At 43.0% G+C, this 15,644-nt stretch overlaps 1 protein-coding gene across 2 annotated transcripts in view; it reads left to right on the plus strand.

Annotated features, from left to right (window-relative positions):
• Window positions 1–15,644, plus strand: part of RAP1GAP2 (RAP1 GTPase activating protein 2) — a 1,533,685-nt gene that overhangs the window by 938,998 nt on the left and 579,043 nt on the right. For both annotated transcript variants that reach the window (XM_086954529.1, XM_086954528.1), the window contains one exon: window positions 15,526–15,613. In XM_086954529.1, the coding sequence (XP_086810655.1) occupies window positions 15,526–15,613 (88 nt within the window). The remainder of the gene's footprint in view (window positions 1–15,525; window positions 15,614–15,644) is intronic.

The following is a 15,644-nucleotide window of genomic DNA, read 5'->3' on the forward strand; positions in this document are numbered from 1 at the left end:
ATGCAGGAAACCGCTGCGCAGGAAAGAAGACGGAGACCTCAGGTGCAGTGAGCAGTTTTCACCTTTATTGTACCCTCGAGGAAGCGGCACACAGCATGACGTTTCGGCCTACACAGAGGCCTTGATCACATGACGCACGCTGGGAAAAGGCAATATTTAAAGTGCTAGTGTTAAGTGGGGATACATTCCAATTGGTAAGTCTGTGGTCACATGTTGCACCTAACAATGGATACTGACAACAGACTATATATTAACAACTGTGATCCACCATCAGATCACAAAATCAAGAGTGGGAGTGCTGGACTGTTGGAACTAAGACAACCGGGGATGATCTTTCTCTTTTTTCGATGGTGTGGTCAAGCCATGTTGTGAATCCTGTGCAGCTGCTACTGGCGCATGTACAAACATTTGCATAGGGTTTCTTGGGTGACAATGTAAGATCGTATATACCTTGAGGAGATTTACCTGTTTGAACTACACAAATACATTTATATATATATATATATATAAATGTATTTGTGTAGTTAAATATATATATATATATATATATATATATATATATATATATATATATATATATATATATTTATAAATATTATCTATTGGCCGGCGCCAGTAGGTAGTTATAGTTAGGACTTAGTTTCCATAGGAGAAGCATTTTTTGATTTGCCAATATCTTTGGCACCGTTTGACTAATCTTTGCAAGATTTTCAAAACTAATGGGGCGCTCCCGTCAGCTTCGGTCTTGAAAGTTTTGGGTTTTTTAGTCAAACGGGGGCGAGAAAAAAAGGGGGGTCCAAAATGCGTTTTCTCCATGTTAATTTTCATTAGAACTTTTTTCGCAGCTGCAGCCTGTACTGCTGAACGAAATTACACCAAATTTGGCAGAGATGTAGCTCTTTGTTCAGATTGCACTCTCTGCTTTAAATGGTGTAAATCTGTTTAATAGTTCCTGAGAGATTCAAAACTAAAAAACATATTGTTATCTTGTGACCGCAGTGGATCCATGAACCCTCCTGATCACAAGCTTCATTCCAATTGGCTGCCCACACTCCAAACCAAAAAGTCTTGGCAGCCATTTTGTAACTCGGTTGGAGCGAGTCACAAGAAAAAAGGTTACAAATGAACAAAAGATGGCAGGGTAGAAACACCCTGACCCCCTAGGCCTGCTCAGAACCTAGGGGGTCAAAAAAGCATTTTTATTTTAATTTTTGCAGCGGTACTCGTGTAGGATCCGCAAATCCCGCCAATTTTTTTTTTTTGTAAACGAAGCGCAGGTTCTCGTGCTTCATTTTTATAAGCTCCCGGGTGGGCCAGGTCCTGGGGGCAATGAGGAACAGTTTGCCGCCATGCCATTGCAAACTTCCACTTCACATTATGGAAGCGAAAGCACAAAAACTGCTCTTGCTTCCATGAAGCTAAACAGATTTGCTTTTGGGCCGAGGGTGCTGCATGCTTTCAGCTCTCTTTGTCCAAAAGCAAAGCTGGGTCCCGCAGGAGGCGGGGATCCGGCAGAGACTATGGGGGCATTGGGGCTCTGCCGCTGTCTCCAAGGGTCCCGAGGGATGTGGTCCCCATGGCAAAAGTGGCCCAGGGAAGAGGGGCCACACGGCCCCCTCCCGTAATGAAATATGAAGAAAAAAATGTAAGAGGCAAATTCCCGGCCGGATGGGGCCCCCAGGCACAAAATGGCAGCGCACCTCCCCTTCTTTAAAATAATTTTATTTTAAAAATAAAGTAAGAGGCCATGCCCCGGGGGATACGGTCCCTGTGGCCGAAATTGGCCTCGGGACGGGGGCCACGCAGTCCCATTTCTGTTTAATAAAAAAAAAAATGTCTCAGGCCCTGGGGGATGGGGTCCCCAGGGGCCCAAAAATATTAAGGGGGGGGGGCACTCAACCACCCTTCTAAAAAAAAAAGGAAAAGAGAAGCCAGCATCTCGCTGGAGGCCCTGCCGCCTCCCTGTACCACTCTGCAACGCGCCTCGTGGCATGTTCTTGGTTGGGGAATTGAAACCCCTTGAATCCTAAGGGTCATTAGGGGCCAACTAGCCCGCCAGGTACCTCCAGTAAGCCCACCACAGTGAGATTGCTGAGAGGTGGTCCGAGGCCAGGCCCTTTTTACACCACTCTGCAAACGCGCCTCTTGGCCTGCGTATGACTATAACGTCCCTGAAACCTTTGTTTTTTTCCGTGAATTTCAAAGGTCTTCTAAATGCTAATTAATAACCACAACGTCCCTGAAACCTGTGGTTATTTAAGTGTGAATATATATATATATATATATATATATATATATATATATATATATATATATATATATATATATATATATATATATACATACATATATATATATATATATATATATATATATATAAATATATATATATTACAATACGAACGGAATGCCTCCGAGCTCTCAGTTCAACTAATACCACAGGGTCCGAGTTCTTATGCCAATGTAGTGAGGTTTATTCAATTCATAAACCTGACTAGGTTTATGAATTGAATAAACCTCACTACTTTGGCATAAGAACTCCGACCATGTGGTATTCTTTGCACTGAGAGCTCGGAGGTATTCCATTCATATTATAATATATATATATATGAAATACAAGCTCCTCCTTGAATTTTGCAGCGTTTCAGGCAGCAGTGCATGCCAGCAAACGAGGGAGACGGACCACAGGAATCAGCAAGGATGGTTTATTGTTGCAACCACACAGAGAACAGCTACACGTTTCAGGCTAACTCGCCCTTGTTCACACTGCAACCTTAAAACACACAATGCTTATTTTATATTTGTTCAACTGTGTGTACACCCACTCTTAGTGACATCACCTATCACATGATAAATAAATAAAAAGTGAATAAATACTACCACTTGTAGTTTTAGCAGCATGGATTCTACACATTTAAACTCACAGGATAAATCTCAATATGACAAGATTCGCAATTACAGGCAAAGATGAATAGTAACACATGTTTTAAAATAAATAAGTTAAAACTGTGTCTAAATACTTCTTCATACATTTGGCAAATTGATTTATGATAACTCTATAAATACATAATTATGTCTCACTTAAAGACCCTAAATTGAAAGAGTCTTCTGGACGTACGCTATATGCAAGAAACTTATCAATAATTATAAATTCCATGTGCAAAATTCAGCAAAGCAGCAATAGATGGAAAAGTGCAATTAAGTTGTGCAGATATATGTGCAAAGCAAGCAGAATAAAGTGAAAAACTAACGACATCAAGAGATAATATCATTTTCATATTAAGAACATCTCAGATCCCTGAGATATAGTAACTTTATATTTCCGATGGATTTCATCTACCTCTTAAAAATGATCAGTATCAAAAAGTTAAAACTCACAACCTATAAATATAAATGAGTAATACATATGTATACAAAACACAATGCAATACAAAATATCAATGCAATATTATATAAATAGTAGTATAAAAAGGTAGTCAGAAAATACATACTATTTTGGAATATAATATTAAAAGTATTTACATCAAGGAATAACTCAATAATCATCACAATAAATATGTGTGTTAACCAGATATATATAGAGATACAGTTACAATCACTTTAGACAGAAAAACTTCATTATGGACAATGTGAGTGATGGAATAGTCATATATATATATATTATCTACTGGCAGTCGCCAGTAGGTAGTTATAGAATTTTGAGATTTTGCATTGAAAAAAATCCTAACTATAACTACCTACTGGTGACTGCCAGTAGGTAATATATATATATATATACATTATTTTACCACTTGGGGGTTACAAGACAACCTAAAGGAAGAAAAGGTACTCTACTTTGCTCTCAGGACTGTGAATTCAGCACGAAAACTGAAAGACTTACCAACTAACTGTTCCTTTAAATCTGGAGAAATGGACTTAGTCCCTTTTCAATGTTTATAAGTCCCGTTATATAAATCTTAACGAACCCACAGTTGCGCAGCAAGTGGCATTTGAGAAAGAGTCTTTGACTCGAAACGCGTTATGCCTACAAACCTTTTTTAAATAAAGAGAAACTTTTTGAAGTACTGCTGGTGTGGTCTGAATTGCGTGACGGATGGTGCACGGAGTATTGCAGGATACAATGGAGGTGTCTGACACACCTCGGTACCAGACCCCGATCCGCTGGAGGTGGCACTCTCGTTGTCAGGTTGTTTCACAGAAGCGAGGAGCTTGTTGAAAGGGTGCCCCCCGGCTGCGAAAGGCACTGAAACGGAGATTGTGATGGAGGGAATACCATGCTAGGTGGCCCGCCCCAAACGAAGTGAATGGAGTACAGCAGCAGCCAGGATATGCAGAGGGAGTTCCCTAAGCACAGCGTACTGAAGGCTAAGCCTCGAAGGACTGGAAGCTGCACCTGTGGTAGTAAAATCTCTACCAGCGCATCACGTCTGAGGTATGGAATTATTCCTTTAAAGCACGAAAGGCACTCTGTACGTGATGCAACAGTAAAGTTTTACCAATATCTACATTGAATACCAGTTAAAAAAAACGGAACAGTTGTGGAGCATTATGGGACTTTGAGTCCAGGATGTGAAAATGGACAATTATTCTGTTAACAGAGCAAAGCAACCTGCATTATTTTACCACTTGGGGGTTACAAGACAACCTAAAGGAAGAAAAGGTACTCTACTTTGCTCTCAGGACTGTGAATTCAGCACGAAAACTGAAAGACTTACCAACTAACTGTTCCTTTAAATCTGGAGAAATGGACTTAGTCCCTTTTCAATGTTTATAAGTCCCGTTATATAAATCTTAACGAACCCACAGTTGCGCAGCAAGTGGCATTTGAGAAAGAGTCTTTGACTCGAAACGCGTTATGCCTACAAACCTTTTTTAAATAAAGAGAAACTTTTTGAAGTACTGCTGGTGTGGTCTGAATTGCGTGACGGATGGTGCACGGAGTATTGCAGGATATATATATATATATATATATATATATATATATATATAGCAGCGACCCGGTACGTGCACCAGGGCGCGTACCGGGCGCGCTACGCGATCTGCGTGCGGAAAGCTGATTGGCTCTCGGGGGTCTGTAAACATTCCAAACAGTCCGGAGCGGCCGCCATCTTGTGTCTCGGTAGGATCGAGACACAAGAGGTGGCTAAAACAAAGGGGGAATTCACCATAATGGGGCAGAGTAGACCCCCCCCTTGACCCTTTAGGTTTGATGTGGGGGCTATAAAAGGGCCCCGCGGGGCAAAAAATAAAAAGATTTCGCGGGGGGAGTGCCCGGTATGCGCACCGGGGAGCGTACCGGGGAGCGTACCATGCGGAAAAAGAATGACAGTTTTTAAAAAAAGTAGCTGTTTTAAAAAAAATTATTTTTGTTGTTTTTTTAATATATATATACATACACATACATATATATAAACGCATATGCATATATATGCATATATGTGTGCGTGTAGAGAGAGGTAGAGAGGTAGAGGTGTAGAGGTAGAGAGGTAGAGGTAGAGAGGTAGCGGTAGAGAGGTAGAAACTAGTAAAGAGAGAGGTAGAGAGGTAGAGAGTAGAGAGTGAGTAATAGAGAGTGGAGAGTGAGTAGTAGAGAGTTGTAGAGAGCAGTAGAGAGATTAGCAGAGAGTGAGTAGTAGAGAGTAGTAGAGTGAATAGTAGAGTGAGTAGTAGAGAGTAGTAGAGAGTGAGTAGTAGAGAGTGAGTAGTAGAGAGTAGTAGAGAGTAAGTAGTAGAGTGAGTAGTAGAGAGCAGTAGAGAGTGAGTAGTAGAGAGTAGTAAAGAGTGAGTAGTAGAGATAATAGTAGGGAGTAGGGAGTAGGGAGTAGTAGAGAGTGAGTAGTAGAGTGAGTACTAGAGACTAGTAGAGAGAGAGTAGTAGAGAGTGAGTAGTAGAGAGTAGTAGAGAGTGAGTAGTAGAGTGAGTAGTAGAGAGTGAGTAGTAGAGAGAGAGTAGTAGAGAGTGAGTAGTAGAGAGTGAGAAGTAGAGAGTGAGTAGTAGAGAGTAGTAGTGAGTAGTAAAGAGTGAGTAGTAGAGAGAGAGTAGTAGAGAGTATTAGATAGTGAGTAGTAGGGAGTAGTGAGTAGCGAGAAGTAGGGAGTGAGTAGTAGAGAGAGAGTAGTAGAGAGTAGTAGAGTAGTAGAGAATGAGTAGTAGAGATTGAGTATTTGAGAGTAGTGGAGTAGGTGAGAGTAAGTAGTAGAAGCGCTGAATCTTGGTGTGTATTCAAATGCTTTTATTTTCCTTAAGTTTATGTACCACAGCCAGCCGAAACGTTTCGTTCTGTACAACAGAACTTCTTCAGGGTGTTCTTATTTCCTTCAAGTTATGTTGGTATCCTGTTGTCATATAACTAGATATTTCTTCCAAATGTTAGACGAGACGTAAGTACATTCTTATTCAAAGTGACTAGGTATCAATTTTACCCACACAATTCGGGCAGACTTGAGTAATTTATAGCATCCTCAAAGTCAGTCTTTCAAAAATTTCAAAGTATAGGACATGATAATCCAAATCCAAATGTTTCTCAAGAAAAGTCATTTTCAATCGTTCGGAATATCGGTGTTTGGGCAGCTATCACCCAGGGACCCCCAGTATGCAAGGGGAATTAGTCCCCCCTCTGCAAACGTGCCAGTGGCCTGCATTGCAGAGAGGTGTAAAAAGGGTGTGGCCTCATTACACCTCTCTGCAATGCAGCCCCCTGGCGCATACTGGAGGCTCCTGGTGGGCTAGTTGGCCCCCAGGTACCCCCAGTATGCAAGGGGAATTAGTTCCCCCTCTGCAAACGCGGTAGGGGGCTGCGTTGCAGAGAGGTGTAACAAGGGGCATAGCCTCATTACACCTCTGCAATGCAGCCCCTGGCGCATACTGGAGGTTCCAGGTGGGCTAGTTGGCCCCCAGGGGCCCCCAGTATGCAAGGGGATTTAGTTCCCCCTCTTCAACCATGCACGGGGGCTGCATTGCATAGAGGTGTAAAAAGAGTCGTGTCTTCATTACACCTCTCTGAAATGCAGTCCCCTGGCGCATACTGGAGATTCCTGGTGGGCTTTCAGGTCTTATATAGTTAGGAATTAGCATTAAAAAAAACTTTGAAATTCACTGAAAAAAACATAGGTTTCACACAAGTTATAGTTAGGAATTAGCATTTAAAAAACCTATGAAATTCACTGAAAAAACCATAGGTTTCACACCAGTTATAGTTAGGAATTAGCATTTAAAAAACCTATTAAATTCACTAAAAAAAACATAGGTTTCACACCAGTTATAGTTAGCTGGAAATTTTACTGACATAAAACCATTGAAATTCCCACGTTATAGTTAGTTGGACTCACTATAACTTGCGCGCCTGCAATGCACTGCTGATGACGTCACATATTACATCACTCATGACATGGTCAGTGACATCACTCATGACATCACTGATGACACCATCCTTGTGACAGAGTGACAGACCTCCTTTCAGTGTAATGTAACCCTTGAAACACATATTCAAAAATAGAAACTAACATTTTCATACAAATGGAGATACCCATACCAGTTACAACAACCAATTCAGTAATTCCACCATCTAGATACACATCCACTCATTCACCAACAGTTCTATATAGTCACTCATACATATACTCACTCATCATATGTAGTGATACACCTATACATCCTGTTACACACCGAGTCATCCAAAAGTTACTCACACACATAATCACACATGCAAATAAACTATTGAACATCCATTTATTTGCATATACAGCTATACACACACTACCACCTTACTTCTAAGGAAACTTACACATACTTACTCTCTTAAACAATCACTTATAGAAACACATACTTATTTAAACAAGAACTCTTTCAATCTCTCACTCTCACATATACTCACTCATATACATCAATACTCACATATACTAGATTAAAACATGTGTAGTTACTGAAAAAGACACTTGTGAGACAGTCATTCACTCACTAACGCACACATATACACACTCATCCACCCATACGGTCCTGCACATATCCTGTCTTCAAAACACATACAAACAGTGAGTCAGTCATTGATGCATCTATGTGCTAAGTAACACCCCCACCAAACCATACAGACACTCATTCTGGTACTAAAAAAAACATCTAATAACCCATATACACACACATGTAGCTACTCACAAACCCATGCAGCCACTTATACACAAAGTGAAACACTGATACAAACATTTAAATATTTAAACAATACTCGTTAATATATGTATTCACTAAGATACACTTAATAAGCCAGTCAACCAATCAATTTTTTTTTAAAAAACATCCATTAAGACACTTATTTAAACATTTATTCTTCCATCGACCTTTACATATACATATATAAAACATATTTATTTTTCAGAAAGACACACATTCACTGGATGGTGTCATCAGTGATGTCATGAGTGATGTCACTGACCATGTCATGAGTGATGTAATGTGTGACGTCATCAGCAGTGCATTGCAGGCGCGCAAGTTATAGTTAGTCCAACTAACTATAACGTGGGAATTTCAATGGTTTTATGTCAGTAAAATTTCCAGCTAACTATAACTGGTGTGAAACCTATGGTTTTTTCAGTGAATTTAATAGGTTTTTTAAATGCTAATTCCTAACTGTAACTGGTGTGAAACCTATGGTTTTTTCTGTGAATATATATATAATGTATGTATAGTTAGAGGGGGATTAAGTGATTTACCTACTTCCTTTGCAAATCTTGTATCTTTTGCATTTGTTGCAAAGATTTGAAGTATTAGCTTCTTGATGTTTGCTGAGAGACACATATTTTGCACCTTAGGGGCAAGCTCTGGGAGCCCACTACATCTTCATAATAAAGTCAGAAGTCTCAAAGCACCTCCCATCACAACTGCAGAGCGGCGGCGTCTTCCTCCATTCTTTGCACAGGTGGTACCACCCTTATAACTAGCTGTGAGCATTTTGCATCTGCTTCTGGAACAGAAATATGACATCTGTTTGGGCTAGGTAGAATGTTAATATTTAACCCCCGAGGCATAGCTGTAATCTAATAATAGCATCCCTCCGTGAGGGAGGCTGCATTTGCAAAGCACCGCAAGCATTTGATAAGAGGGACTCCTTTAGGGAACTTATACACCTATGGTTGTATGAGACACCCACCACAGAGACCTACCGGAGAGACTCGCTCTTAACGTAGACTTTAGACTCAGATCCCGATGGAGAACAGCAGCAGCCTACCAACTCGGAGGCTACGTTTATCCCACCAGCACTTCAAACTGTGAGTATATGACTGTTGGTAACTATACTTACAGAAAGTTATATTTATCTGCCCTGGCATTTGAGTGCCAACTTTTTCAAGGAATATGATCAGGCATTTATTCATGTGTTGAGATTCTGGAAGGGCCAGTGGTAGATACTTTGAAAAGAAATCATTTGTATTTTTTTAAAACTGCGTTCTATGCTTTATCGATTTTCTTATCAATTTGCCATAATATTGTATCAAGAATATTGACTACCACTACATCATCAAGATAAGTATACATACACAAGTGTACATTTACTTTACTAAACTCCACATCTATGTACATTTACAATATATGTATATCGGCAGAGTAAGTAGATTGATGATATGTCATGAAGGTAAGTAGATGCAGCGTTATGAATAGCAAATCTACACAATTCATTATATATACATTACACCAGTGATCAATGTGCTATAATAGTGGCTAGGTGGCAACCCTGTAACCATTGTGTGCATGTATTATTTTCTCATACACTGCAGTAGCTGCAGCATACACAGTGCGCACCTGGTCAGCCTCCCTTTCACAGGCATTGAAAAGTTGCTAGCTCCATTTTGTAATTTAAGCGCTGTTTATAGTGCCCAGGAGGCCCAAAGGAGAGTTGCCCGGCTCACCGGTGGTGCTCCGTCATCTCTGGGATGGTGATGTGTGTGGGTTTTCATTTAGTAGTGGTGCTGCCGTGCTGCTCCTAACCTCACTGAGATAAATTTAAATCCGTAATTGTAAAGCACAAACTACTCATCCTTATGGGTCTCAAGGCACTGGGGGCAATCGGGGAAATTAAGCGAGCTATTGCCCAGAGTCACATGGTGCTGTGCTGAGCTGCCGCCGGAGCCAGGGATCGAACCGTGAACCATGTGCTCTGAAGTCAGCTGCCCTGATCGCTGCACCACACCTCTCCACAGATACACACCTGGGACTATTGCCGTGAGCTACGGTTCATAGAGATGAAGTCACCCAAATGCCCAGGTTAGTGAAAGAGACATTACACATTCCCATATTGGTTGTGACATTACACAGTTGATACTAGAAGAAGTGGCCATTTTTACAGGAGCACTTGAACAACATCAACACAACACTGAGTCAAAAATGACCATCAGAGTAACAAAGGCATGAAAGTCTCTAAGGGCAGAGAGTCACACACACTGTAACAGAGGGGTGCATGAAAGGGACAGGCACACACAAGCATTAGGACATGAAGATAAGCACATCAGACCAGGGCCGTATCATAGAAAGTGCCTTGGGTGCAACAGATAAGTGCGCCCGCTTTGTGCTCCCCCGGGACACTTTGGTATTACAGAAGGAGCCGCTGATGCTTGTACGGCCCCTTCTGTGGTACAGACAGTGCTGGCACACATGTAGCACCAGCCAGTGTTTAGTTTGTAAACTAATAAGTGCCAGGGCTCTGACCAGGAGGCCACTGCAGCTTGCACCACCCAACGCCTCTGTCATCGCTGCCAAAACAACTACTAACCGTCTCTCTTACCTGCAAGTGCTAAGTGCATAGCTAAAGGAATGGCTGGGGAGGCAGGTATTAGCAACTTTTAATTTACATTGTATTCATAAACTACTGTTGTGCTGTTCATCTCTAAATTAGATGAGCAGCGCCACCATGTGGCAGACTATCCTAAGTGTGGTGTTGGCAATTAAATGCCGGGGCCGAGTACCGTAAACCAATTAAGTGCTGGTGCTGAGCACCGGACACCACCGGCTCAAATTAAGCACTGGTGCCAGCGATATCATTTGCATGGGGGTGTGGCCTCATGTAAATGAGGGACTCACTTTGCCTCTGCACCTGCGCAGTGTCATGGATGCAGGTGCAGAGGAAAACATGCCTTGAAGTGTTCTTCAAAAAGGTGGTGCGCTCTTAGTGCACCTCCTAACGACAGCCCTCTGGAGATGAGGAGTGGGGTCCCACGGACCCCCAGACATCCCCTTGCAGGTGGGTGCAGTCACTCATTGCACCCACATTGCATGGGGATCTCTCTCCTTTCTTAAAAGTGCAGACGAGTTGCTGCCCGCATAGTGAAACACGGAGCAGCTTTCTGTCACCCTGGCCGTAATCCACTTGAATAGGCTGCCTCTAGAGCAGTGCGACTTTGCGGCTGTTCTAAGGGCAGCGCATACACTTTAATAGGGCACCTGTTTTAAGGTGTGCCGTGGTGCAAACAGAGAATGTTTTTCTGTATGGTAATAAGTGCCCTGAAAGACTCGTACACTGAAATATGGAAACACGGGACAGGGACAACACCAGGACCCTTACACATACATACATTTAAAAGGGGTACAGGAACATTCCTTTTCACTAAGACAAACACAACTGGCAAACAAGCAACAGAACATATAGTTATGCACCCCTGGACTGAGACTCGTACAGTGGGACGGGACCACAGACACTGGAACTGGGAGTACACAAGCGTGGATTTAGAACATACACCCACAATGAGACCATGTAGCCTCTGTCTGTCAGTTTAGTCTAGTTCACTTTTGTTGTCCTAGCACCAGGGCTTTAAGTGGGCCGGGTCTCACCGGTGCTGAGCACCGGCAGCTTTTTAAAGGAGGCCTCAAAACGGGTCTCTATCGGGCTCTGTTTTGTCCCCTGTCACAGGCGGACTGCAGTGACAGTAGGCACATCGATGTGCGCCTGCTTGCACTGCTCACTTCTCACTAGTGGAGAAGTTAAGCATGACGTCATGACAGTTGAGCGTTGTAAGGGGAAGGGAAATTCTTCCCTTCTCTTTTTGAAACTCAGGAGCAGCAACATGGTCGTGGTGTCGGCAGGGCTTTAAATGGAAGCCTTTTCAATATTATATACATATTTTCTGCTTATTTGTCTTATGCAACTAGCAACCATTGACAAAGCCAATAGTGCTGACTTGTTGAAGGTATGATGTTACTTGTTGAATCATATATCTGAATGCAATGACAGAACCAGCAAAATACCAGTTGGGCAGCAAACTATGCTAAGCACAGATTTTTAGCTTACGTGGTTTAAGCCACGCCCTCAAATACGTTGACCACGCCCCTTTGAGAGACCCCCCAAGTTTTTTCATCCCACTTCAAGCCCTGCCTAGCACAACCTCTTGAAATATCAACACATAGTCGTCACATAATTAGTGTTAATGGTATCTGATTTGTAATATCCCTTATAGGGTGACCAACCGTCCGTAAATTTCACGGACCGTCCGTAATTGGGATCTCACGTCCGTTGTCCGTGAGGATCCCTTTTACGGACGCCTTTTGTCCGTAATTTTGGCCTTCACATGGAGCAGCGCTGCTCCCTGTGAGAGGCCTCACCTTCCTGATGGGGCGCCTCGCGCTCCTCCTGGAGCACAAGAGCAGCCCCACCTGCCCATTGTCATTCTGTGTGGGGCTGATTGCCACATACAGAATGACAATTTGGCAGTCTGGGCTGGTAAAGCATGTGGTGGCCTCTTCCTACCTTAGTGTACAGCAGGGTAATCTGTTAAGGTAAAATGCCCATGCTGCAACGTGAGAAAACTGTTTATTTAAAGAAGCCTAAAAAACAAGTTGAAAAGAAGGGGTAATTGTTCTTTTACTGTCCCATCATTTTAGAGTGAGGTATTTTCATTATTATATTCAACAAAGCCCTGGTTACTGCTTTTTTATTTTATGCAACTAACACCCATTGACAAAGCCAATAGTCCTGGCTTCTTGTTGGTGTAATGGTACTTGCTGTATAATACATCTGGATGCAATGACAGAAACAACATAATACCAGTCAGGCGGAAGACTATGCTAAGCACAGATTTTTTGCCTAGCTGTTTTAAACCATGCCTTTAATTACATCGAACACACTCTTTGAAGAAACCCCCACGTATTTTACACCACTTAAATCCTTGGAAACAACACCATGTCACAGTCACCTCACATCCTGGCACTGTGCATCATGCATGACTCATGACTTCTACGTTTTAGGATTGCCAATGTGCAGGGGCATAGTGAACCCTCCCCCACCTCTTGCTTTAGAAACTACAGCAAGGTGAAGTTCTTGATGGGCCTCTTCTGTCTGCGATTCTGCAGACAAAGGCTCAGCTCATAATGTGAAAAGGTGGGAAAGTAAATAAGTAGAGGAATGTGCAAATGGCTGGATGGATTACTGAAAGGATGAATGGATGAATAGATAGATAAAGAAAGAAAGGATGGATGGATGAGTGATTGAGTGGAAGTATGGATGAGAGAAAAGGTAAATAGATGAATGTATAAGTGGAAGTGTAGATGATGGGCAAGTGAATGGGTGTATGGATGAGTAAGTGAATGGATAGCTGGATGGGTGAAAGTGTAAATGGATGGATGGGTGAGTGAATAGATGGATGGGTGGAAGAGTGGATGGATGACTGGAGGGATGGATGGGGTGAAAGGGTGGGTAGATGAATGATGGAAGAGTGAAAGGGTGAATGAAGGGATGGATGAGTGAAATGATGGATGGAAGAATACATGGTGGATAGGTTTGCAAATGGTTAAATATGTTTGGATATAGATTGGCACACAGATGGAAGGACAGAATGAATGGGGAAAGACTGAATGATGGATGAAAGAATGATTACACCTTGCAGCACCCATTATCTTAAGTAACATTTCCTATACATTGACTTTCACGTTAAAATGAGTCATTGTCTCTATATAATGTGTGTGATGTAACGCACTCCGACACCCTGCCCTATATAATTGGGATGAGTAACACTATAAGAGAAATGAAATACACATGAGAGGCGGTCTAAGTGAAGATGAGGGGCACCATTGAAGGTGGTAGCAAGGCAAGACTGGCCGGACCGGGCATCGGGTGTTTCCCTGGGAGGCGGAAAGGGGGGGAGCGGTTTTGTTCCTGGGGGCTGGCACTGCAAAGCTCCTTGTATATCCAGTAGTTTTCAATCAACAATAAAAGCGGCCTCACTTATATTCAGGTGTGGTTCACCATTGTCTGGTGACTAATATACCTGCTGGAGCGAGATGCAAATTTTGAATCATCTAAGGTAGCAAGCTGCAGCCATACTGAAAAACCGTGACCTGCACGGTTGTCTCAACCTAATGTAAACTTATTCAGACTTGTACTTAGGTGGTTGTCTATTTACTTACTTATATACTATTGCGCTACCACCTCTGACGTGTCTGTAAAACGTACCTTTTGTCCCGAAGTTTTGTCCTGAATTTTGACCCTTTGTCCTGAATTTTTGTCCTGAATTTTGTCACTTTGTCCTGAATTTTTACACTCACCGCCATGAATTTGCACCTATGCCAGTTGGTCACCCTAATCCCTTATGGCATTTGTAGTGGCTTCTGTTACATCATGAGGACTGCATGGGGTGTGTGAGTTGTGGTTTGCAAGGCTGTTTTCTGAGTTAATGGATGGGGAAGCTAACCATAATTGGTGCAAGTTTGTGTTTTTAGGTCTGTTTTCTACTCAGAACATCCATCCATCCAACCATTTTATAATTGAGTAATTTTCAGGTATATAAATGCGACGAGGTTTTATTGTCCAGGAAGCGGAGGGAGAGACAGACCTGTCAGCACAGCACCTCCCTGCAGCCACTGCGGCAAGGGTAGCCATCTTTTGTTGGCGTGTCTCGCTCCAAAGCGCTCCTCTTTATGTAAAGGCAGTGACCTGGGGCTCGCGGTATAGCGCGCGCCTCCCACATTGAGTGTTCTGGGCTCCATCCTGCACGCGCCGCGCAGCCTCTACAGAGGTTGAGAATGGCTCAAGCACGGAGACAATGCTCAGTCACTGGTTCAAGCCAGATAGATAGAAAGAAGATTTTTTTTTTCTCTCCTAGCAATGGTGTTGTCATAGTAACACAATTCTATTTATCTATCCATCTCTCAGCCGCCGTGGCAGAGAGCATTACCTGGAATACCTCTCACCTGCCGCGCGCGCAGTGGGGAGAGCCAGGCTCTGATTGCAGACGAGGCGCACCCCATGATTCTCCAAGGTACCCCCAGGCCAAGGTGCAAATTGTTTCCGGGAGATGTAGTTGAAAACATGAATGAAAGTGCCGCCGGAAGGGGCCCGGCTGACGGGGCCTGCTTTCATGCAGCCCCCATGCCTGGCTCATAAATGCATGTTAATGTGTGCGCTGCGCGTGCAGGGGCTTTGATGAAATGTGACAGGGGGCGCCTGCTGGGAAGGGGGCTCTATCGAGGCCCCTCAGTCTGCATTGATAACCACACGTCGGAGGGGAGCGAGTGTCTGTCGAAGCCGGGTTCACGTGAATGCCTCTCTTTTGCAGGAAGCAGCAGGAGCTGTCGAACAGCGCCGATGTGACCCCTCCGGAGCGGCCCGACTCCCCGCCTCTGACCGCACCTCCCACCATGAAGGTAAGGCCCATGCACTCTGCCTCGCTGCGCT

Source organism: Lissotriton vulgaris, chromosome 2_1 (assembly GCF_964263255.1).
Source record: "Lissotriton vulgaris chromosome 2_1, aLisVul1.2, whole genome shotgun sequence".
Lineage (NCBI taxonomy): Eukaryota > Metazoa > Chordata > Amphibia > Caudata > Salamandridae > Lissotriton > Lissotriton vulgaris.